The sequence below is a fragment of the Sus scrofa genome, chromosome 10 (assembly GCF_000003025.6).
Source record: "Sus scrofa isolate TJ Tabasco breed Duroc chromosome 10, Sscrofa11.1, whole genome shotgun sequence".
Taxonomy (NCBI): domain Eukaryota; kingdom Metazoa; phylum Chordata; class Mammalia; order Artiodactyla; family Suidae; genus Sus; species Sus scrofa.
Window position 1 is genome coordinate 15,637,809 of NC_010452.4, and position 26,296 is coordinate 15,664,104.

Consider the following 26,296-nt stretch of genomic DNA (forward strand, 5'->3'; position numbering starts at 1 on the left):
TGCAGCTGCAGCTCCAATTGAACCCCTAGCCTGGGAACCTCCATAGGCCACAGGTACGGACTCACACACACACACAAAATAGGAATCCACTATCCAAAGGCAAAGCTCAAGACCACAGGCAGGCCTCTGAGACCTTTAGCCCATAAGGCAGGCAGATTTCAGTACAATCACACAGGAAATTCTCCTCTTTTTTCAAGAGGAGCCCAGGAAAACGCACCCTGGCAGAGTCTAGTGCGTATCTCGCGTTTCGGGTGGGGTCCCGTGGATGGGCTGATGAAGGCCACCCTCTTGGCATCCGTGTCCATTTTTTCCCAATTAGACTTGTGGTGCAGGAAACCCAGATGGAAAACCAGAGGGGAAGAGCCACAGCAGGGGGGAAAAGCCAAAGAGACAAAAGGCAGACTTCAACAGGAAAATGTGGCCACTTAAAATAAGACAGATGCAGCCTTGGAATTTTTCAGATTTAAAAAAAAAAAAAAAATCACACTCTAAACGCTGCCAGTTTGACACCATGCCTATCTTATCCCCATGTCAAAGTTTCTGTGGCAGATGGCAAGGGGAAAAATGACCCAAAAATGTCAGTCTTTTTTCTTCTAATAAAGAAGAGCTATCAAAACACACACACACACACACACACACACACACACACACACACACACACACACACACACACACACACAACCCAGCAGAGGGGAAAAAAAGCAAAATGGGAATGAGAGCCCTTGTTCTGCAGAAATGGAGCATCATAGCCTAGTTCCGCAAGAATTCTAATTCCTCCTCCAAAGTGGGCTTAGGCTTTACATTTTAAGTAAAATTTTCTCTTTCACTTTTTTAGTTAGTTTGCTTTGGGGGAAAGATATGATGTGCACATTGCATAAAACATACAATATATATTGAAAAGTACGTGTCTCTCCCTCGTCTTTTCTTTTTTCTTTTCTGGCTGCCCCGCGCCAGAGATCAGATTCCAGCTGCAGCTGCAAGCTACGCCGCAGCTGCCGCCACACAGCGGTGGCCTCAACCCACGGTGCCCGGTGGGGGATGGAACCTGAGTCCCAGCGCTCCAGAGACCCCTGCGGATCCTGTTGTGTCACAGCAGGAACTCCCCTCTGGTTCTGAAGCAACCCTTCTAACCGGACTTTTGCGTGCCTCCGGGATTTCACCTCTAATCCTAGCACAGGGGGACAGAGAGAGAGAAAAAAAAAGAAAATTGTATTGTCCTCTCTTCTTACACAAAGAGTGTGGTCTAAAAGTACTGTCTGCACCCTGCATTTTTCCAACGAATAAGCTGAGACTATTGTTCTACATTTTTTCTTCCACTTATTTATTTATTCCACGAATATCTATCAGACACCCATCACTTGCAAGGCACAGATCCGGGCAGTGAGTAAACTAACTAACATCTGTGCTCTGAGGAAGCTTATGTTTAATAGAAAGAATTTTACCAGGGAGTTCCCGTTGTGGCGCAGCAGAAATGAATCCGACTAGTATCCGTGAAGACACGGGTTCAATCCCTGGCCTCGCTCAGTGGGTTAAGGGTCCTAGGTTGCCATGAGCTGTGGTGTAGGTTGGAGATGTGGCTCGGATCTGGCGTTGCTGTGTCTGTGGTGTAGGCCGGCAGCTGAAGCTCTGATTAAACCCCTAGCCTGGGAACCTCCACATGCCATGGGTGCGGTCCTAACAAGAAAGAAAAAGAAAAGAATTAAAGGAAAAGGAGAGGAGAGGAAAGAAAGAAGGGAGGAGGGGAGGAAGGGAGAAAAGAAAGAAAGAAAAGAAAGAAAGAAAGACAAGACAGACAGACAGACAGACAGGAAGAAGGCAGGCAGGCCAAAAAAAAAATCCATGTCTAGTAAATAAGTATTATGTCAGAGAATTTTTTTTTTTTTCTTTTTAGGGCCACACCCTCAGCATATGGAGTTTCCCAGGCTAGGGGTCTAATTGGAGCTACAGCCGCTGGCCTACACCACAGCCACAGCAATGCTAGATCTGAGACGCATCTGAGACCTATATCACAGCTCATGGCGGTGACAGATCCTTAAGCCACTGAGCCAGGCCAGGGATCGAACCCTTAACCTTATGGTTCCTAGTCGGATTCGTTTCCGCTGCGCCACGATGGGAACTCAAGATAATTATTTTTTAAAATAAAGCAGGCTATGTGTATATGGCTGGGTCAATTCGTTGTACAGTCAAAAATATCACAGCCTTGTAAATTAACTATACTTTAATACAACTTTTTAAAAATGAAAAATAAGGAATAAAATAAAGCAGGGTAAGTGGATAGAGTCATAATGTCGTGATATGGGAAGAGAAGGGTTTGCTCTACGTGATATTTTAGCAATAACCTCAGGAGAAGATCATGTAGGAGTTCCCGTTGTGGCTCAGTGGGTTAAGGACCCAACATTGCTTCTGTGAGGATTCAGGTTCGGGATGCAGGTTTGATCCCTGACCTCGCTCAGTGGGTTAAAGATCTAGTGTTGCTGCAAGTTGCAATGCAGGTCAAAGATACCAATCTGACCTGGCGTTGCTGTGGCTGTGGTGTAGGCCTGCAGCTGCAGCTCCAATTCGCCCCCTGGCCCAGGAATGTCCATGTGCCACAGAGGAGGCCGTAAAAAAAAAAGAGAGAGAGAGAGAGAGAGAAGACCACGTGGATATCAGAGGAACAACTGTTCCGTCTGTAGGAAGAGTACATGCAAAGGTCCTGAGACAGGTGTGTGATTATCACAACTGAAGAGCTGCAAGGTGGTCTCCGTGGCTGGCGCACAGCAAGCGAGGGAGGGAGGGATAGGAAACCAGGTCCCAGAACAAGGAGCCGAGCCAGGGCAGGCAGAGTCTTATAGCCCCGGGTCACATATTTGGCTTTTACTCTGAGTGAGACGGAAGGTCAGCAGTGAGTCTGGAGTGACATGCTAGACACACATTTCAGAATGGTTATTCTGACTGCTGGGCCGAGAAGCTGCAGGCAGCAGCCTGGAAACGAGGAGACCCGTTGGGAGACCAGAGCAGTCGTGTGGGCCAAAGGCGATGGTGACTGGGACCGGGGTGGGGGGCGGAGGGGAGCAGTGGAAAGAGCGGGTGGTGGGCAGATTCTGGATGTCCTGCAATGTTGAGCTGGCAGAAGCTGCGGATGACCTTGGAGGTGGGGGGGGGGTGCCACAGTTCTATCTAGATTGAGTCACTGAAGAGAGAAGAGAGAGAGTTGCTGTTTCCTGCAATGAGACCTCAGCTGTGGGAGGAGCAGAGCTGGGGAAGGATGTCAGGCGTGGCAGGTTTGAAATGCTAATGAAACCTTCAAGCACAAAAGCCAAGCAGGCCTAGGATACAGGAGTCTGGAAGTAAGAGAGCTGCTGGGAATGGTGATGGGGAGAGGGAGGTGGGAGTTGCCAGCATGTGGTGAAGTTCTAAAGCACACACCTATTGGACAGGTTTCTGTTACATATATTCTATTGAGACTTGGCTTGAACTCTGGAAACAGCTGCATAACAGAAAAGTTTTTCTATCAAATTTACTGACGATCAGAGTTCCCGCTGTGGCTTGGCGGAAACAAACCTGACTAGTACCCATGAAGATGCAGGTTCGATCCCTGGCCTTGCTCAGTGGGTCAAGGATACAGCGTTGCCATGAGCTGTGGTGTAGGTCGAAGACATGGCTCGGATCTGGCCTTGCTGTGGCTGTGGTGTAGACCAGCAGTCGTAGCTGCAATCGGACCCCTAGCCTGGGAACCTCCATATGCTGCGGCCCTAAAAAGAAAAAAAATAAATAAACAAAAAACAGAGAAGAAAACACAAAACTGAACAAACAAAACCCCTCCATTCATAAGTGCAATGATCTGTGCAGGGTGAACCTTAACAAATGTCACTGACGACTTCCCAAACCCATTAGAGTATCCAAGGGCTTTGCTTGTCAGAAAAGTATTTGTGTCTCACCCAAGTCCCGATGCAGTTTTAAACCCCGTCTAATCTTTCTGTTCACAGTAGAGATGAAAAATTATAGCTTCTGCTCCGAGTCCTTCATGCACTCAAACACATTAAATTGTCCCACGCTCTTCCATTCTCTAAGTAAAATAACTCCATTTACTTCAAAAATGTCCTTTTTCAGGCTTCTTTTCCATCCTCTAATCATCTGAATAGCAGTTTCTGCTCTGAAACACTGACAATCATGTCATGCTTTTTGCCCTGCTCAATGACCAATTGCAATTTCCATCTTCCTGCCTCCAGAGCCCACACTGTCCTCATGAATGTTTACCTGGTAAGGTCATTGCCTATCGAGATCTCCAAGAGCAACTGTTTTCATATGTAATTGCTCTTCTGATCTTTCTGCTTAAGGAGTCATCTTTTTTTATTATGAAAATATCTTTGCAATGAAACTATGTTAATTATTAAAGACAACACCTCAAAGGCAAAGACAGAAAAAGCTTTTATCTGAAAGAAAACAAAGAGAAGAAAAAGAAGGCTGAAGACAATCAGCCTATAAAGGCGAGCTAATTACAAAGACATTTAATGTTTATTGACCCAAGGTTGTAGGACACTGCCAGCTTGGGCGCTAGAAAATTTAGGTACAGACATGGGTACCATTTCTTCTCAGTCCTCATGGGCAATGCATCTTGTCACTGCCACGCTGTTCAACTTTTGAAGAGCGTATTTCTCACAGTTCGGATCATTAGCGTGGGGGGCACCGCGTTCTACCAACCACATGATTTCTGTTACATTCAATACTGATTTTAAGGAATTTCCTAAAACGTGGGCTAAATGATTGATTTTAAGACATTTTCTGAAACTTAACAAAAACTCACTGAGTTACAAATCTAAATTCCCAGAAAACACCTGATCTCGGACAAAGCCAAAGAGAGCGGGACAGATCCTGCTGTAGAGCACAGGGGACTCGCTCTGGTCACTTGTGATGGAACATGATGGAGGATCACGTGAGAAAAAGAACGTATATACATGTACAACTGGGTCCCTGTGCTGAACAGCAGAAATTGAAAGAACACTGTAATTCAACTATAATAAAAATTTTTTTTAAAAGAGAGAATAGGGTATCAGGAGACTAAACCAGGAGTCCTGAAAATTGCACCCCATCGTGACCTTAGTCATTGAAACTTCTGGGATCTAAGTATCCTTTAGAAGTGCAGGTACTAGACTTTCATTTCCAAATTCTCTGTTTGCAGGGAGCACCATGAGCGGGGGCGAGAAGATCAGTGACAGCACATTACACACGTGGATAAATCTAAATTAACTGGGGTGGATGTACTGTTATATTCGGATGTTCCACACATTCCCCTCCACAGAACCTTCCAGGAGACCAGCAGGATATAAGACATATACTCTAAGTCTGGAGATCAATTCTAGGCTTGCCTCAAACAAGATGGTGTGCCCTTTCCCAACAATTCAAACAGCTCATTCTGACACCAGCTGGGTGTCCCACAGTTCCCTTCGGTTCTGACACTAAGTAACTGGAGTTAGTGCAGAACTGCTGAGTCATGACAGGAACTCCAGGACCCCTTGTGATTTGGCATCTGAAGTGGGGGCAGGCTTGTGGGACTGTGGGGTTGGCACTAACTCCAAAGACTGCTTTGGATGCCACTTCAGTGGGAGGCCACTTCAGATGCCAATCACAGGGGGTCCTGGAGTTCCCATCCTGGCTCAGGGGTTAACAAACCTGACTAGCATCCATGAGCATGAGGGGTTTTTCCCTGGCCTTGCTCAGTGGGTTAAAGATCTGGCGTTGCCATGAGCTGTGGTGTAGGTCGAAGACACGACTCGGATCTGTGGTGTAGACCAGTACCTACATCTCCAACTAGACCCCTAGTTTGGAAATCCCCATTATGTCACAAGTGCAGCCCTAAAAAGACCAAAAAAAAAAAAAAAAGCATAGGGGGTCCCTAGGCCACCTGCCCTTCTGCCTGTCCTACTACTAATAACAGGTGCCTACAAACCCCCTTCTTCCATCTCCCTTAAATAATTCTCTAGAACTACTCATAAAACTCAGGAAAGCCTACACTTAGGATGACAGCTCTATTACGAAGGATATAACTCAGGACCAGCCAAGCGGAAAAGACACTCAGGTTCAGGTTAAAAGGGGTAATACAGAGCTTCCATGCTCTCTGGTGGCCTGCCACCCTCCCAGCAAATAGATGCTCTCACCAACCATAAGATCCCTTAGTCTCGTTGTTTCAGACATTTTCATTCAAGCTTCGTAACACAGGCACGACTGATGAAGGCACTGGCCACTGGTGATTGAACGCAATCTCTAGCCTGAGTTCTAACCCTCTCATCGAACTGGTAATTAGGTCCTATCCTGAAGCTTCCTGGGAGCCTTGCCTTGAGTCATCTCATTAGCATAAACTCAGATATGGTGGAAAAGAGTTCCTTATAAATAACAAAAGACATTTTTATCACTCAGGAAATCCCAAGAGTTTGAGAAGCTCTATGCTAGGAGCCAAGGACAAGAGCCATCTTTTAAAAATTATAATGTGAGGAGTTCCCGTCGTGGCTCAGCAGAAACAAATCTGACTAGCATCCATGAGGACAAAGGTTCGATCCCTGGCCTCGCTCAGTGGGTTAAGGACCCAGAATTGCCGTGAGCTATTGAAGACAAGACTCACATCTGGCATTGCTGTGGCTGTGGTGTAGGCCAGCGCCTACAGCTCCAAATGGACCCCTAGCCTGGGAACCTCCATATGCCATGGCTTCCGCCCTAAAAAGACAAAAAAAAAAAAAAAAAGAAAAGAAAAGAAAAGAAAAAGAAAAGACTTTTTTTTTTTTTTTTTTGGTCTTTTTTTTTTTGTTGTTGTTGTTGTTGCTATTTCTTGGGCCGCTCCCATGGCATATGGAGGTTCCCAGGCTAGGGGTCGAATCGAAGCTGTAGCCACTGGCCTACGCCAGAGCCACAGCAACGCAGGATCCGAGCCGCGTCTGTAACCTACACCACAGCTCACGGCAACGCCGGATTGTTAACCCACTGAGCAAGGGCAGGGACCGAACCCGCAACCTCATGGTTCCTAGTCGGATTCGTTAACCACTGCGCCACGACAGGAACTCCAGAAAAGACTTTTTGATGTGATGGTGAATGGGAATATTTCTGATAGTTCACTGTTAGTGTACAGAAATGTAACGGTTTTCTATATAGTAATTTTTTATCCTGCAACTTTGCCAGATTCACTGATGAGCTCTAATAGTTTTCTTATGGCATCACTGGGATTTTCTATATGCAGTATTATGTCATCTGCAAACAAGGACAGTTTTACTTCTCCCTTTTCAGTCTGGATTCCTTTTATTTCTTTTTCCTCTCTGATCACTACGGCTAGGATTTCCAAAACTATGTTTAATAAAAGCGGCAAGAATGGGCATCCTTGTCTTGCTCCTGATCTTAGAGGAAATGCTTTCAGCTTTTCATCACCAAGTATGATGTTAGCTTCTGGTCATTATTATTATTATTATTTGCTTTTTTAGGGCTGTACCCATGGCATATGGAGGTTCCCAGTCTAGGGGTTGAATAGGAGTTATAGCTTCCAGCCTATACCACAGCCACAGCACAGGATCTGAGCCATGTGTGCAAACTACAGCTCATGGCAATGCCAGATCCTTAACCCACTGAGCAAGGCCAGGGATTGAACCTGCATCCTCATGGATGCTAGTCAAACTGGTTTCCACTGAGCTACGACAGGAACTCCACTCTTGGACTTTATTATGTTGAGGTATGTTTTCTCTGTGTGAAAACTAAAATACAACAATCAGTGGTTACCAGTGGGGGAGGGCAAAGGGGGAGGGGTGATATAGTGGTAGGGGATTAAGAGGTACAAACTATTAGGTATAAAGTAAGCTATAAGGATACATTGTAGAAAATGGGGAATATAGCCAGTATTTTATAATAATTATAAATGAAGTAGAACCTTCAAATATTGTGACTCGCAATACTGTACACCTCTAACTTCTATAACATTATCCATCAACCATCCTTCAATAAAAACAAGGAAAAAAATAAAGGAAAAATAAAAAGATTTTCAAATCGCACTTGTTTCTTCTCTTCCTGTTTTTGTTTGTTTTACATTTTTTAACATTTTAGGGGAGTTTAAGTTATCAATGAGTCCACTGATTACAAAATAGTGAGGAACGTTACAAGAGTTTTACAGTACTCTTAGGTACTCTTGATTATGGAGTCTATGGAACTTTTTTTTTTCCTTTTCTTTTTTGCCTTTTAGGGCCACACCTGCAGCATATGGAAATTCCCAGGTTAGGGGTAGAATCAGAGCTGCAGCTGCAGGCCTATGCCACAGCCACAGCAATGCTGGATCCTTAACCCACTGAGCGAGGCCAGGGATCGAACCCACGTCCTCACGGATACTAGTCAGGTTCATAACCTGCTGAGCCACAATGGAAACTCCTATGAAACTTTTTTAAAGCCCTCCTACCCCCCAAACACTCCTCTGGTATATGAGGTATGTGTGATCCACAGGCATCATCTCCAGGCAGAGAGGGTGTGGTAGTATTTACTGTCCTTTAGGCATTAGCAGTCTTAGACTAGGAGAATGCCTTCGGAATGGAGTGGGTAGGAAGAAGGGTGTGTGTAAATGCTGGTCTCAGCAAGGAAGGTGGCTGGATATTATCTTCGTATCTGCACTGATGCTCTCTCTTCTCTGACACTCTTTATATGGCCTACGTTAAGGGCACGTCAGGCCATCCAATCTGCCCTCTGGCCATGGCTGCCTTGAACCAGGGTCCACAACTGAAAGAAGGCTTGAGTGTGCTTTATGATCACCCCTGGAAATCTGAAATTGGAACCTCAGTCATTAAGCTGAGGCTGAAACTTGGGAACGTAGGTAGTGAGAGATAGTCTTAGGTATCAATATACTAATGAATGAGCTCTTAAGCAGGAGTCTTCAGAGATAAGCAGGAGAATGGAGACATTGTGAAGCAGAGATGAGGCCAGAGTGAAAGGGCAGGAGCCACCTGACCTGTCCAGCATCACAGGAAGCATGGGGTGTACTTCCTATGGGGGTTTTAGGGTGTCCTTAAATTTTTCTTTAAGGCAGCCTGAGTATGTTTGTGTGTCATGGATACAAAAAAAATACCCATGACTAGGACTCTAATCTACAACAGAGATAAATTTATAATTCTACCAAAAAGCCGAAGTGCTGATGTTACCATGTCGCGAGTGATACTGGGATGAAGACAAAGAACCGCCTTTCTCCGCCCCAACTTCCCACCTCGCAAGGGCCAATTTAAACTGAAAAATAGTGTCTGCCAACATTATCCAAGTCCCTTGGATAAGCCAATGATATTTTTCTTTCGATCTTCCGAGGCATCAAAAGACACAAAATCAATGTGAAGTCAGCAGGGGCCACCAGGTACAAACCCCTCTCCGTTTCTGAGATCTTTAAGGAAACTCAAGGACATGCCCTGCCAGATACTCTGATAGCCTTTAACCAATCAGAGCAGTATGATTTTCATAATTTTTTTTTGGAATTCCTTTGGGAATTCCTTACCACTCATGGAAGCAGAGGGACTAGGTTTAGAAGGGGAGTCTGTGGTGCTGTCCTGATTTCTAGGATTTTCCTATACCCTCCTTTAACTGAGAGTCATTTTCCAGCTTTCAGAAATTAAACACTAAGCCCTTTTTAAAAATTTATTTATTTATTTATTTATTTATTTATTTATGTCTTTTTAGGGCCGGACCTGCAGCATATGGAGGTTCCCAGGCTAGGGGTCCAGCTGGAGCTGGAGCTGCCAGCCTATGCCACAGCCACAGCAACGCCAGATCCGAATTGCATCTGTGACCTACACCACAGCTCACGGCAATGCTGGATCCTTAACCCACTGATCGAGGCCAGGGATCGAACCTGCGACTTCATGGTTCCTGGTTGGACTCGTTTAGGATGTGCCAAGATGGGAACTCTAAACCCTATTTAAAGCTAAGAGCCACACTTCATTCAACACCCAGGTCATAGTCAGCGGCCCCTCCCCCGTGTCGGACCTGCTCATTTCACGTCCGTCAGAGCTCTCATTTCCCTATGCAAAGTTCTGGTTCATGTGTTTACATATTTATTGTTTATCTACCTCATCAAAACCTAAGCAGGGGCAGGGATTTTATCTGTCTTGGTCACCATCATGTCCCCACTGCCTGGTATAAAGTCAAGCCTAGCAGAAACGTATTGAAGGAGGCGAGCTCACTGTTCTAAAAAACAGACCTCAATGCAGAATGACGCAAACACAAGCAAAGGGTAATTACTGCTCAGGCAGAGTCCAAGTCAGTTACATGTGGGAAAGGGGAAGGGGCCTTTGCTTAACAGGGTCATTCCGAGACATAGGTTGACCGCATCTCTGCCGTCTTCCACGCGTGGCTTCTTAGGAACCCTAGCGCTGGGCTGGTAGCATGCAGAAGCTCATGGAGGCACGTGCATGGGCAGTTTTCATGAACAGGCTTGGAAGTGGCCCCTGTCGCTTCTGCTTCCACGGAATTGGCACGATCTCACTCACGTGGCCACCCCTAACCACAGAGAAAGCAACGAAATGCAGATTTGTTGTGTTCCCAGAAGAAAAGGAGCGCCCGGAGTCTGGTGAGCAGCTGGTGGTCCGTATCTGTCTGGTGAAGGGCAGACGAAAGTCAGAGGAACAAGGGGGAAAGAAGGCAGGCTTCTGCGATCACAGCGGAGGGACGATGCCTCGCTCTTCTCGATGCTGACCGGTCCATCGGACCATCCGACTGCCTGTGAGGCATGCACATGGGTTGCAGGTTTCAATGTATACCTGGGCCTTGTCTTCCCGAAGATTGCCAGCTCACGAAATTCAGAAGTTTTCTCCAACTCCAATTTCCGAGAATAAGGTCATGCCTGTAGTAAGCGCTAATGGAATGTTTGAAAACATGGCAAAATTGGGAGTTCCTGTTGTGGCTCAGTGGTTAATGAATCTGACTAGTATCCATGAGGTTGCAGGTTTGATCCCTGGCCTCACTCCGTGGGTTAAGGATCCCGTATTGCTGTGAGCTGTGGTGTAGGTTGCACACTCGGCTTGGATCCTGCGTTGCTGTGGCTGGGGTGTACGCCAGCAGCCACAGCTCCGATTCAACTCCTAGCCTGGGAACCTCCATATGCCACAGGTGTGGCCCTTTAAAGAAAAAAAAAAAGGCAGTAGAAAATCCTTTTGCTCCACAAGTACTGAAAGAAAGACTCAGGGACAATACAAGCCATCAGCAGCTGAAAGTGCTCCGCTGGCCGAGGTCCAGCTCAAGTGACGTCAACTCAGGTCCTGCACACCTAGTGGTTGCTGGATCCAGGAGTGGATGTTTCTGTATATATTTCCGTCTTTTAAACACCAACGAGAATAACCCGACATGCTGAACACTTAGAACAGAGGCCCGCTGTCAGACATTGCCTAGCAAAAGCAGAAGCCATTCAGGACACAGTCCAATTTGAGAATAACTAGACAAGCCCCAATTACTGGAAGGGAGCTTTTAAAAAAGGATTTTGATCTTTTCTAAGGAACATTTTTATTCATCCATCTTTAGGCCCTAGTGTGATTTTTTTTTTTTGAGTCATCCTAGAAAACGGACATGAGGCTTGGTGGTACCAGGCATCTTGAAGCTTGCAAGTAGGTCGCTGGTCCCAAGAATTGAGCCCAACCAATTCTGTTGTCCTGAGTGGGTGGGTAGACAAGACGCCTTAGTGTCTTGGGTCGGGCAGGCTTGGGCCACTGGCGTGCTATTCATGGATCATCCATGCTTGATGCTGAATGATGAAGCAGGGAGGTTATTTCCCTGAGGCTGACTGTATAATAAACCTGATCAAGCGCAGCCTTCGACATTTGTCAAAATCTACATATCTGACCAATTATGAGGGCCGGCTGGACCGCAGGAAGGGCACACGGTGCATGGGAAGGCCAGCCCCGTTCTCATTCTTCAGGATCAGAGAGGTTAGCTTCAAGAGAATGGAGATACTGCCTTGCTGGACTTGTCCATATGCTTTACTTTCAGCTGTCATCTCAGTCCACAGCCAAGGCGTAGAGCATTGTATTCTTTCTAAAAAAAGTCTCTCTCCCATCTCTCCCCTCTCTGCTTCCTCCCACTGCTCTGTCCATTACTTAACACGCTAAAAATTAGGTCACTTGGAGTTCCCGTTGTGCCTCAGCAGTAAGGTACCCCTCCTCAGTGGGTTAAGGATCTAGTGTTGCTGTGAGCTGTGGTGTAGGTCGCAGACGCAGCTCCGATGTGGTGCAGGCCGACAGCTGTAGCTCTGATGTTGACCCCTAGCCTGGGAACTTCCATAAGTCACGGATGCGGCCCTAAAAAGCAAAAAAAATAAAATAAAATAAAATAAAAAAGTTGCAGGTAAGGCTAAAACCCTACACCCTATACCATTTTTCCTACAACCCTCTGAGCATCTCCCTAGAGACTTCATCCATCTTGAACCTATTTAATTTCTAGGTTATCCAGTTAATTAGTTTCTTTATTCTAGGTCCTCCATCTATCACATTGATTTTACAATCAACATTAAGCTTAATCAGCAACAATTCCAATGGTATTTTATCCATCATCCCACACAAACTTGCTCTTGTGTCTTCTGGGGCTCCATCTGGGACCTGACCAGCGTCCATCATGAGTTATCTCTACCCACGAGGCTGATCAATAGGATGAAAATTGGAACTGAGCTCATATTGGTTTATTTTCAACTTTGGGATTCCTTTAGCTTAGCCAGTATAGTTCACAAGAGACCACAAACAAATGACAGACTATTCATCTTCATTATACTGTTGATATGTACCATTTATAATTTTTAATGCTCTTGACACCATCTTCAAGGAGAAAGTCAAAGCCAACTGACGTAGTCAATTCCCCAAAACCTGACAGCACACTATCGCTTTTTTTTTTTTTGCTTTTTAGGGCCTCACCCGAGGCATATGGAGGTTCCCAGGCTAGGGGTCCATTCGGAGCGGTAGCCGCCGGCCTACACCACAGTGACAGCAATGCCAAATCCAAGCCGTGTCTGCCACCTACACCACGGCTCATGGCAACGCCAGATCCTTAAGCCACTGAGTGAGCCCCAGAATCGAACCCACAACCTCATGGTTCCTAGTCAGATTTGTTTCTGCTGCGCCACAACGGGACCTCCAGTTTGTGACCCCTTTTCCTGACAATGTATGTTATCTGAGGTGACTTACTCATCCTAGTCAATGAAATTATTCAGACCTTTATTACAGGTGCTTGGTTTTTTTAAGGGGTTGCATATCCACTCATCCGCCACATCTTCCCACCAGTTACCAATGACCAAGCAAAGAGCCCTGCAGCCATTAGTGATATCTACCTAATATCCAATCTGTCCTCTTCATTCTTTTTTTAGAATTTGTGAACATATGGCTGTAGGTACAGGTCACCTCTTGTGATCCTCAGAAGCCACCTTCTCCTTAGGGACAGAATTAAAATACCACTGCACCTGCAGCCTCTATGTTCTTTCCAGAACACACTGCATTGTCACTCACTTCAAAGCACCTTCTTGGACGGTGGGTAACAGGCTATGAAAGTCATCTGTTAGATATTTGACCCTCAGACTTTTTCTTCCTTGACACAGGCCTTTCTTCATTCAACAACACACAGAACCTACTACGCACGAGGCACCATGCCCGCTAAGGCAGGAACTGCAGCCAGTGTGGACTCCGATTCACTTTTTTGGAGCTACTTGCTTCAGGTGTGAGGGACTTGGCTTTGCTTTTTCGTATTTCAGTGCTATTTCATAATCAATGGCCAGGGCATGTGACGTTCCCCTTCACGTCACCTCCTACTTTGATCGTCTCCCCACCGTTGTATTTTAAATACCTCGATAATTTCAAAAGCTTCCTTCTATTTTGTCTCTCTGCACGGTCTCCAGCCTCATCAAATGTCTTCCTTTACATAAACATGTCAATATAATTGTCACAATGACCCAATGGAGGTAAGGATCCTTATTTGCACTTTGTAGATAAATACATTCGTTGTTTTGGGGTTTTTTAGGTCCAAAATCATACACTAATGTGTGGCTGACACAGACATTTAATTCTAGGTCAGAATCCATTCGAACGCTCTTTCCATAACATGAGACTATTCTCTCAGTTTAGAGGGAGCTGTTTAAGGGGAACTGGCCAGAGGGGGAACAGAAAGTATGAATTATGTGGGCATGAAAAGTACAGGAAACCAAAGAAGGGACGGGAAGAAGGGAGACCGCTCCTGTCCTGGGAGGAGACTGGCTGGCAGGTGGAAAAAGAAAGTTCAAGGTTCTTTGTGGGTTTAGAGACTGGGTCCCTGAGAGTGTGGTCTGGTTCCCCTTTTTCTCTACTGTCAAAGGCCATACCATGAGGTGGTTTAAGAAGTAAAGGCCCTGAATTTGTGCCCACCCTGGCACTACCCCTGACGAGCTGTATGCCCTTCTCTGTACCTTAACCTCAGTGCAACGGGGATAATAATACCACCACCCGCTGAAAAGGAAGGATGCGGATTATTAAAGCGCTTAAAACTTGTGGAACACAGCACATATGTCCTCGCGTTTTGTATTTATAAATCATTACATGAAAACCTCCACGCATTTCTTTTGCTTTCAAATACCTTAAGCTGGCTTGCAGTTATGTAAAATGGATCTAAGTATCTGCGTTTCCTTTAAAGTTATAAGGAAAACCAAAAAAAAGCAATCCGGGGCCAAAGCCCAAGCCAGACTGATGTATTTGGTCTAACACGCAGCAAGCCTTGACATGCTCCGGATTCTAATGAGGTCAGGAGAGGGTATTTTTTGGGTTTTTTTTGTTTTTTTTTTTTCACACAGAGGGAGTGTGTTTTCTCTGAAATAAGTAAGAGAACAGATCACATGTGCCTGATGAGAAACAGGAGTGGTTTCCTTTTCATCATGGAAGGGTCTTCACAAAAACTAATTTATAGATTTCCTCCCCTTACAATCAAAGATGGGGTTTTTTTTTTGTTGTTGTTTTATTTTTTTTTTTTTTTAAATCCACTGGTTCCCTGCACAGAGCTCTCACTACAAGGAAAGGTGAAATACAGTTCCCTTTGCAAAAGATGGCCCATCAGGATGTCTTTCCTACAACAACGTTAAGATGTGCGTGTTTGCAGTTAAAAAGAGTTCAGTGAGGCCAAAGCATGTATTTTAATGCACCTTTGGGTAATGTGCCCAACTCTCTAAATAATACTGAATCAGAATAACCAGAAGGTGGCCTGGATACAAACTTGCCAAGAGTTTGCAGTCCCTCTTGGTTTCCCCCGGGCTGACCCCTGTGCCAAAGGGCAGCTGGCTCCTTCGGAGGGTCGCACACTCCCGTCAGGCTGTGTTACAGCATTTAAGGGATCACAGCACCCGGCTGGTTCCTTGTTTCCTCCCTGAAGACTGTACCCGATCATCAAGATGCTTATGTTTAGCCCACACTTAAGGTCTGTTGGCAGGGGACTCTATCTGCCTTGCAGCCCTTCTGCGTAATCCTTCAAGGAATGTTCTCAGGCGAATTAAGGAGAAGAAAAGAACGATTATGCCCCTAAGAACGCAGGCAAAACAGTCCCACGTGCTCAGGGGCCCCATTCCATCCCCAGGCTGGATACGCTGACTTTGAGCCATCCTGCTGGTCTAGGAGAAACACACGCATCTCGAACGTGAAGTCTTCTTCACTGGATAGAAAAGCTTCTAAACTGGACGCGATGATCAGTGGTACCGCACACCAATTAAGAAGGGGGAAAAAAATCTGACCCTCATCTCTGCAGCTTTATTTCTACAGTCCATGTGCTTATGAGGAGGGGACCTCGGATCTGGGAGGGAGAAGGAGGGCAGGAAGAGAAATAAAGGGTTCCCACCATCCGGCTTCCAGTTTCCCTTCGTCTGAACTGGTGGAAAAGCAGCCTCACTTCTAAAAATTCCCGCATTCCTTTCATCAGCACTTTCTTCATTCATCTGGATTATAAACGGAACAATCATTTCCCACACATCAGCTGTGCAGTCAAATAAGTGTATTTCGGGCCGTCTCTCTATACAGTCATAGGTTTTATTTTCTCCCAAATGTTACGTAATCTTCTTAGGACCAATGTCCTTCATCCCTTACTTCCTTAAAAGAAAAGTTTGTGGCTTCTATGTTACGCCAGTGCTTCCCCCTTATATCATGGGTGACACAGGAGCAGCATGTGGAGAAGGCGTAGAGAGCAGAGCCCTGCACTAAACACACAGGCATTTCCACGGCGACTTCTAAGGCTGCATCCAAAGACCTCACTCCCATTAACGGGTCCCTAACCCCGGCAACGTGTGCTTTGCGAGTGAATCGAACAAACTTCCTCCAAAGTCACAGAACCCTTTCTTTTCAACGCGGGCAGGCGCCTACCGTCACTGCCTTTATATGGTAGTTTTAAAAGGAAAAAAAAAAAAAAAAAAACCCTCTTAGACCTTTGCGCTCATAATACTTAATGTTGCAAATGCCTCCAATTAACAGAGACGTGCACAAGACAGTGACAACGGAGTGGTCAGAAAAGAAAGCTGCTTTCCTACGAATGGGTTGCTTTCCTATATGAAAATATTGAGAAAACAGGCAATTATTGCTTTGAAGGAGTCTCCTGGAAATGACAATTACATTCAGAGCACAGAGTACACCTCAGACACTGCACAGATCGGAGGTCACCGCGGGGACTGCCCATCCCGGGCAGAGTCCAGCAAACGGTCCTGATTAATCACAAGGCATGAACAACATTACTTTTCAAAAACCAGTATGCTGGTGGCAAGGGTGTTCATGCCCTCCTCGTGAAAACCTGACCGTGCCCCAGGGCGCCGGGGACGGATCCATCTCATGCTACCCACAGTCACTTTCACCAGCACCTGCCACATATTCCTTCCCAGGTAGCAAACTAGGGTCTGCCGAAAACTCTGGAGTTTCTTACCATGGCGATCCAATCTTCCCTCCCTCCGGAGTTCGGCAGCCAGGAGCTGGGGCTGGCGTGCTGCGTCCACGGTCCCTGGAGCCTCTGGAGGCTGCGAAGAGCTCTCGGGGTGCGAATGTATTGCCACCGATGAGATTTCAGTCCCTCAATTGCTGGCCTCGATGCTCTGGAAATCAGCCAAACCCAGCGCAGGGAGAAAGGGCGGCGGCTTGCAATGTCAGAATTTCCCCTAGAATGTGCTCTTAAACACACGGGCCCCGCAGTTAGCATGTTAGCAGATGCCGAGGGCGGCAACACGCAGTTCCATTTCTCTTTTCCTTTTAAACCGAGTTGGGTTTGGTCGCTGGTGGAATGAAATGAAATTATAGCAGGAGCGCAAGCCGACCCAGGGGACGCAGGCACTGTGCCGACTTGCACACACCTCCACACGGACCAGAAACGGCCGCTACGCCCATCAGGAAAGAGCATCCTGCCTGGATGGGGAGCAGGTTGGACCAGGTTGTCCGGGGTTACAGCATTTTCATAGCTGCTGGGAGTCTGCAAAGGGTTCTGAGGAACAAGCGCAGGACCGAAGGCTGCTCTGAATAGCTTGGTGTCTCACCGTCAAGCCCAAACAGGCAGGCAGACAAGTTCTCTGCTCGTCACAGGAATCTAAGGAGCACAGCCAGATCTTGCAGAATAAACATGAAGTTCTTCAAGGGCCGGGCATCTATCTGCTAAGACACTTTAAATCTTGGGTTGCTCGATCACACTGAACTATTTATCAAGCTCTTGATTTTCCCACATTTTGACAATATTTTGGTTTTGTTTATGCTTTTTAGAGCCACACCCACAGCATATGGAAGTCTGCAGGCTAGGGGTCGAATCAGAGCCACAGCTCCCGGCCTACATCACAGCCACAGCAATGTGGGATCCTCAACCCACTGAGCGAGGCCAGGGATCGAACCTGCATCCTCATGGATACTAGCTGGATTCGTTCTGCTGTGCCACAAGCGGAACCCCCGTTCTGTTCACTTCTTTATCCCTAGCATGGTGTCCGCTCCCCTGAAGGATATTTATTGGCTGAATTAAATTAACTTTCCGTAACTGCCGGAAATGTTGGCTGAGCTCCACGAATTGGTAAAGTACTTTTTGCTGGGAGGCTGATGTGCTCTAGGTTCATGTCCTCTAAGACAGTCAGGTCTAGAAAGGCCAGGAAGAACTTCTGGGAGAGTTAAGCCCTTGTTCCAGAGCAAATTCAACCCAAGGAATAACATTCATGCTGATGGTCAAGGGATTTGACTTCTTAGAAGAGTCCTTAGGCTTCATCCCACCTGAGAGCATCAGGAAGCATATGCACACTGGGTATATGGAATGACCACCCAACAGGGACCTGGGGTGTAGCACAGGGAATGCCACCCAAGAGTCTTAGAAGGTCTATATGGAAAAAGCATCTGAAAGACAATGAATGTGTGTGTATACGTGTAACTGAATCATTTTGTTGTACAGCAGAAATTAACTATTGCAAATCAACTAACAGTTTACCATTAATATTGTAAATCAACTATACTTCAACAAAACTTTAGAAAATGGGGGAGAAAAAAAATGAATCAACAAGAGTCCAAGAAACCATTCACAATGGCCTTCCCTGGCGGCCACAGTCATTTAGAAGAGAAAAGCCGACGTGGTGGGCAAGTCAGATGCCCGGGTTGAACAACAGAGTTCACTTTGGTGGCCTTAAGAACTGCTCTGGAGCTTTGCAATGTCAGACACTCGTCCTCACACAGGAAGGGGCCGAGTCCCCTAATTTGGGGGTCTCAGCTCGTGACCCCACCTCTAGGTCCTCTCTCTAGAACACTCCACCAGCCGCCCCAACCATTCCCTGCCCTGTGTCCAATTACATCCTGCTCAGATGGAATGCGGTGGTGACACCAGCTGCAGTGTGATCAGTAAAGGAGCCTTGCCCTCCTTTCGTGCACCAGCCTTTGTCTCTGTAAACACTCCCCGACTCTGGCATTAATGAAATAGCTCCGTTTTCTTCTCCTTATTTCTCAAGGCACAAGGACAGTCCTTCCTCTGTCAGGAAGCCCTGACAGCTACAGCCTCTAGCAATTTATTTGCTCCATGACTGGCATGCATCGCTGTCCCATTTAACATTTAATCATATACTGTCTTCGGACACGTCTTGGATATCATTGTTTTTATTTTATTATTATCATTGTTTTTAGGTCTAGGAATTTTTTGTGGTCTTTTTTTTTTTTTTTTTTTTTTTTTTTTTTAGGGCTGCACCTGTGGCATATGGAGATTCCCAGGCTAGGGGTCGAATCAGAATTGTAGCTGCCGACCTACACACCACAGCTCATGGCCACGCCGGATCCTTAACCCACTGATCGAGGCCAGGAATCGAACCTGCATCCTCATGGATGCTAGTCAGATTTGTTTCCACTGAGCCAGGACAGGAACTCCATTTCTAAGGTATATCTTACCATTGAACCTGATGATAAACATGTTATTCCCATATAAAATTTGTGAATGGCGTCCCACTGCCTAGAAGGTGATGCTGAGACTCCTCACCATGGCAGTTAAGGTGCATTTAAGGTGCTTCATGAAAGGACCCCTAAGGTTTCCTCTCCCATCACACCGCCGCAAGGAGGCTGCTTTAGTCACAGGAATTCTTTGCAATTCCCTCAAATCATGGTGCTCACTTATGCTTCCCGGCCTTTGCACACACACACACTGCTCCCTCTGAGCCATCTCCTCTGGTCCTCCTGAAAGAACTGGATGGGAAGCTGAAGGCCAGAGGTGCATTAACGATCCGTGTGGACTATCCTTACATCGGTGTCAGAACCCTGCACAAGCTTAACTACATTTAGAATCAGTGATTCTCAGAGTTCCTGTTGTGGCTCGGTGGGTTACAAACCTGACTTGTATCCATGAGGATGCAGATTTGATCCCTGGCCCTGCTCAGTGGGTTAAGGATCCGGCGTTGCCATGAGCTGTGGTCGCAGACGCGGGCTCGGATCCGGCGTTGCTGTGGCTGTGGTGTAGGCCGGTGGCTACAGCTCTGATTAGACCCCTAGTCTGGGAACTTCCACGTGCCGCAGGTACAGCCCTATAAAAATTAAAAAAAAAGAATCAGTGATTCTCTGGCAACGAATGTATTGGAATCATTTTTCCCTAAGAAAAAGACTTTTTTTTTTTTTCTTTTTCAAATAAATTACTCTTTGGCAGAAACCACAGGGGAATATGAGGATTTCTGAATTAACTGTCTGTCTGTTGACTGAATCAGGTTTCTACTGACATTAAGAACTGTTTGGACATTTGTGCTAATCGAAATTGTTAGACTTCTCAGCTTGATTTTTGTCAGAACAAACTGAATCACTGAATCGCGGCACCCCCACCCCACCCCCCGCCCACCCACTGAGACACAGCCTCAGACACCAGCAGCAAGTGTGTTAAAAGTCTCTGGAGAGGGAGAAGTGGAAAAGAATTGATATTTCCTATAAAATTGTAGTTTGTGTGTGAGTATATAGATAGTCCTTTGAGGGCTGCACCCGCGGCATATGGAGGTTCCCAGGTTAGGGGTCAAATTGGAGCTACAGCTGCCAGTCTACACCACAGCCACAGCCACGCCAGATCCGAGCTGCATCTGCGACCGAATGACCTACACCACAGCTCACAGCAACACCGCATCCTTAACCCACTGAGCGAGGCCAGGGATCGAACCTGCATCCTCATGGATGTTAGATTCATTTCCACTGAGCCATGATGGGAACTCCTAGTTTGCATATTTTTATTAAAATGCATAGACATCCAAAAGCCAGTCCTTTCCTCCCGAGCTCACCCCGTCACCCCACACTTCCCATAAGAGCTGGAGTAGTCACAGGTCCAGCAGTGAAGAGTCTCAGATTCAGAAGCAAAAGGCCCAGTGGACAGCTGCCCCCACTCCTTAGTCCCTGACCCATGCAAGCAAAGAGAAATTCTTTTACAAACATGTTCACCTAGTACCTGTTTTGTATTTTCTTACAAAGCAAATCCACTTGATCCTTTTAGTGAAAAGTTTATGGCACCTTTAAAAGATGTTTACAATGTATGTGAGAGGCCCAGCAACACATTGCCACCGCCCTCCAAAGACGCACATTTATTCCACTACCGGGCATTTTCCTATGTTAGCTCTGCATTAATCAAAAGTTTATCAGGTGCTCCGCCACAGTCACCAACAGAGACCAGAAGCTCCTGACAGTTGCTGTGACACTCACTCACTGCTCCCATGATCCAGGGCTTCCCTGGGGTCAAGAATATGGAGAAAAGGAAACCGTCGACTCCTGATTATTCCACAGCAACAGAATTACACCTGCTGGCCCTCTCAAAATAATGGAGAGGACTTCCTGTCGTGGCGCAGTGGTTAATGAATCTGACGAGGAACCATGAGGTTGCAGGTTCGATCCCTGGCCGCACTCAGTGGGTTAAGGATCTGGTGTTGCCGTGAGCTGTGGTGCAGGTGGCAGGTGCGGCTCGGATCAGGCATGGCTGTGGCTCTGGCGTAGGCCGGCAGCTGTAGCTCCAATTAGACTCCTAGCCTGGGAACCTCCATATGCCAGGGGTGTGGCTCTAAAAGGACAAAAAAAAAAAAAAAAAAAAAAAAAAAGAACGGAGAGAAATATTTGGAAACCTGTTCAGGATTTTTGCTGTAAGCATTTTTGTCACAAGCATTTTTCTGCGTAACCAACTGGCCTTGAGACAGTTCTGCCATCAAAGATAAAATAACTGGCTCACAGGCTCACAAAAGTCTGGTTTCAACTGCCTGAGATATGTTAGCTTTTCTGCCAGTTACTGATGGCTTTATGGAGCTGAGAGATGACGATTTGCCCTAAGTTTTGGGTTCTTCTTGGAGGAGAAATGAGGGCCTCAAAGGCATAGAGTTAAAACCACATTTCCCAAAACATGCACGAAGCACCTCTGACAATACGCCAAGAACAAACAGCAGTGTGGAGCTGTGCACCAAACCACACAAAACTCAGTTACAAATAAGCATCCTTGTGTCTAGAAATTAATCCCTCTCTTAAAGAAGGAAGAACGTTTAGGGAAATAGAAAAAGTGTGATACTCAAATGAGGAGACAAACCAACAGGCAAAGAACATACATATAAAAACCCCAGGAACAAAAGACTCAGAAGACAGGTGCTTCAGGACAACCCGCAAAATAAAATCAATTATTTTCAGAGAATTGCCATGGAGCTGCACACATTTGAAATGCATTTAAATATTTTGTATTTCACAATAGTCTCTAATTTTGCTATTCATTTCTCAGAGTTCATCATGGCCTTTTTAACATCTCTTTTTTACTTTTCATTATTTTACTTTTTACTGAAAAAAATGCCTTACTGCCAATTAGTTCTGCGGTGAAAAAGTCTGCGGCAAAGATACTGTGCAAGTACCTAGAGCTGCTGGAACCACCTGTCTTTCTCCCATCTCCAGGTTTAACCCCAAGTCCCATCTTCCTGCACTGCCTGGACATTTTGCTCTGTTATTGAGTAAGTTTAGCCTCACCTACCCATCCCTGCCCGCCCCACAGCTGCAGCCCACTCAGCAGTAAGGCTAAGGGAAACTCGGCATGGACCAGTAATGACAGAATCCCTTACGATAATTGCACGGGCAAGATGGTTCTTTCAAATTTAATCTCCAGCAAACCCACTCAGTCTAAGAATCACAGGGCATTTAGAGATGCCTTTCAGTTTCTAATAATGTTTCAAAGGTTTCTGTTTCAATAGACTGAAATTGATGTTGGCAGAGGAGAAATGAGGTCAAGGCACTGAGAACAAGAAGCCATCGCTTCCTGAAACCAGACCAAGATTGCCAGGTATTTATATTATGAAAACAGTGACACAGGGAAAAACATATTTCAGCAGTAAAACATGTACACTAATTTCAATTATGGTATTGCTTATGAGATAGGAAATCAGATAGCTTCTAACCATGAGAAGTGGATACAGTAGGAAGAAAACTGCGACAGCAACGACACGTGACTGCCCTGGGGGAGGCTCGGAGCTGCAAGCATGTATCAGAGTCCTGTGGGTTCACCCTGTCTAGTAGAATGCATGGAGTCTGTTTCCCAGGCAATCCTGAGCTACACAGACCTGGCTGGAGTCTCTGCAAGCAATCTTAGTTTATCCCTTCCAGTTATACACCTGAGACCCTCCATCTCTTCTTCAACAGATTGTGTTCCTGTTCTCCTTTTTCACCACAGGAGGGCGCTGCAGCACAACAAGGGCAGAGTTCTGGTCCAGCTTTCTCTGAGCTGTAACAAAACAACTTGCATACTCCCTGCCAATCACAGCACTGCTTAAGTACCTCCAACTAGAAAAGAAGGTGATCTTGAAGTTTCCAACCCTGTCTTCCAACTGACCCTGCTCAAGTTGTTCACACAGACACACATGTGTGCTATATAGTGCAATTATGTATTTTATTATTATTTTTTTTAAGGCTGCAGATTCAGTATATGGAAGGTCCCAAGTTCCCAGGCTAGAGGTCGAATCGGAGCTGCAGCTGCCAGCCTACACCACAGCTACAGCCACACCAGATCCGATCTGGGTCTGCGACTTATATTGCAGCTTATGGCAATGCTGGATCCTTAACCCACTGAGCGAAGCCAGGGATGGAACATGCATCCTCATGGATCCTAGTCAGGTTTGTTTCCACTGAGCCACAAGGGGAACGCGAATATAGTGCAATTCTTATTTTTCTTTTATTTACCTTAATACCAGAATTTGTTGGTCATTTGTAAGATGTTATTTAGATGGGAATAATACACAGCCTAAGCATTAAGCTACTTGATTTTTTAACTGACTTTAATCACATGAAACTCACTAGATTGATTTACATGTGGATTAAAAGTAACCTGTAATTTATCCCCCACTGCCCTTTTTTTTTTTTTTGGTCTTTTTTTGTCTTTTTAGGGCATATGGAGGTTCCCAGGCTAGGGCTTCAATAGAAGCTACAGCTGCCGGCCTACACCACAGCCACAGCAACGCCAGATCCCAGCTGCGTCTGCAACCTACACCACAGCTCAGGGCAATGCCAGATCCTTAACCCACTGAGCGAGGCTAGTGAGCAAACCCGCGTCCTCATGGATGCTAGTAAGGTTCGTTAACTGCTGAGCCATGACAGGAACTCCCCCAATTCTCAATGATTGCCCCAAGAAAAGTTTTCTAAGGCACACTGCTGCTGAAGATGATTTAGTGATGATAAATAAGCAGCTTAAAGAAATGAAGTCTCCTTATTGACCTTCGGCCAAAGTCATATCTGTACCCATTCCTTGGCTGTGATTCTTTCCTCCTTGATATACCAACCACACACACACACCCATGCAAGCACCTGTGTCTATTAGATGTGGTGCAGCTATAAAAAGGTCTAGATATGCATAAATAAAACTCTGCCCAATTCTGAAGAAGATTTTAAATAATATTTGAGTGCCTAATGGAAAAACACCTCAATCATGCACAAATCTCTTCATTCAAAAATCTAGCTTATGCTCATAAGTTGTACCCATTGAAATGGAAGCTCTGTTAAAGATGGGCCCTTATCTGTCGTGATCAATACCAGCACACAGCAGGTACTCAGCGCTCAATAAGTATTTGCTCAATGGAATAGCAGAACCTTCAGAAGGAACAGAGCATCCCCTTACAAATTCTAAGCCTCTGCCATGTTCCCTTTGATCTCAACCTGACATAAAGATATTTATATCAATTTATTCAACAAAGCCTTTCATGTGCTAGGGCTCTGTGGGAGATTATTTTAGTATGCAGCCATTGACTTCTAAGTCTTAGGTCATATGTTTTAAGAAGGGAACTTCAGGGAGAGAGCAGCCAGTATGATGAAGTAGAAAGATCCTGAGCTTACCTCCTCTGATGAGTCCACCAAAATCACAACTATCTGCATAACAACCATCAATTAAAAAGATCGGAACCTACCAGAATAGACCTTCTACAACCAAAGACATAAAGAAAGAACCACAATGTGATGGGAGGGGAACCCATGATATAATCAAATCCCATACCCTGTGGGTGGGAAACCCACAAACTGGAGAATAATTATATCACAGAAATTCTCCCAAAGGAGTGAGAGTTCTGAGCCCCACATCAGGCCCCCTGGCCTGGAAGCCCAGCACAGGGAAGATGAGGCCCCAGAACTTCTAGCTTTGAAGGCCAGCAGGGTCTAATTGCAGGAGCCCCATAGCATTGAGGGAAACAGAGACATAGAAAATCATGCATTGGGATCCAGAACAAAAGCAGTAATTTGATAGGAGCCTAGGCCAGACCTACCTGCTGGTCTTGAAGCATCTGTTGGGAGGCAGGGGACAGCTGTAGCTTGTGCTGGGGACAAAGACACTGGTGGCAGACATTTAGCGGAACATTCATCTGCATGAGCTCTCCTGGAAGCTGATATTTTGGAAATAGGGCCTGGCCCCACCCAAGAGCCTACAGGCTCTAGAGCTGGGAGGCCTGAGGCCAAAAAACAAACTGGGTAAGGACACAGCCCCACCCACCAGCACATAGGCTTCCTAAAGATTTCCTGAGCCCACAACCACCTCTAGACAGGGCCCTAGACATGGTCCTGCCAACCAGGGAGCCAAGGCTCAGAGCCAACCAGCAGTGGGCAGTCACCAGCCCCTACCAACAAGAATACTGCACATGTCTTTAGACCAGTCTCACCCACCAGGAGGCAGACACTAGAAGCAGAACTGCAGTCCCATAGGCTGCAGATGAAGTACACAAATGCAAGGCAGACACTACCCTGGGACAAGCTGACCCCTGCCTGGCTCTTGGGTGATGAGAGGGGAGAGCACTTCTGGGATGCACAGGATGCCCCTACAGAGGGCCACTTCTCCAAGGTGAAAAATATGACTGACCTACCACAGCCAGAAAACTACAAAAATGAGGCAGCAGAGGAATATGTTCTAGATGAAGGAAGAAGATAAAATCCCAGAAGAACTAGGGCAGATGAATACCCAAGAAAAAGTTCAGGGTAATGACAAGCAAAGAACCTGGGAGAATGGATGCACAGAGCAAGGAGTTAGAAGATTTCAACAAAGAGTTAGAAAATATAAAGATCAAAGCAGAAATGAAGAATACACTGACTGAAATAAAAAATACACTACAGAAAATCAATAGTAGACTGATACAAAAGAAGAGATCATGGACCTGGAAGAGTAATGGAAACCACTGCCACTGAACAGAAAAAAGAATGAAAAGAATTGAGGACAGTTTAAGAGACTCCTGGAACAACGTCTAGCATACTAACATTCCCATTATAGGAGAGCTAGAAGGAGAGAGAGTCTCCAAGAAAATATTTGAAGAGATAATAGCTGAAAACTTCCCTAACCTGGGGAAGGAAACAGTCATCCAAGTCCAGGAAGCACTGAGTCTCTTAGTGGATGAACCCAAGGA

General features: G+C 45.9%; 1 protein-coding gene across 2 annotated transcripts in view; it reads right to left on the reverse strand.

Annotated features, from left to right (window-relative positions):
• PLD5 (phospholipase D family member 5) overlaps positions 1-26,296 on the reverse strand; it is a 303,291-nt gene that overhangs the window by 217,209 nt on the left and 59,786 nt on the right. The window contains exon 1 of one of the 2 annotated variants that reach the window (XM_021064453.1): positions 16,873-17,730. The exons of the other annotated variant lie outside the window; for it this stretch is intronic. Within the exon in view, the coding sequence (XP_020920112.1) occupies positions 16,873-17,340 (468 nt within the window). The 5' untranslated portion in view covers positions 17,341-17,730. Of the gene's footprint in view, positions 1-16,872; positions 17,731-26,296 lie in introns of those variants that run through there. 2 annotated transcript variants of the gene reach the window in all.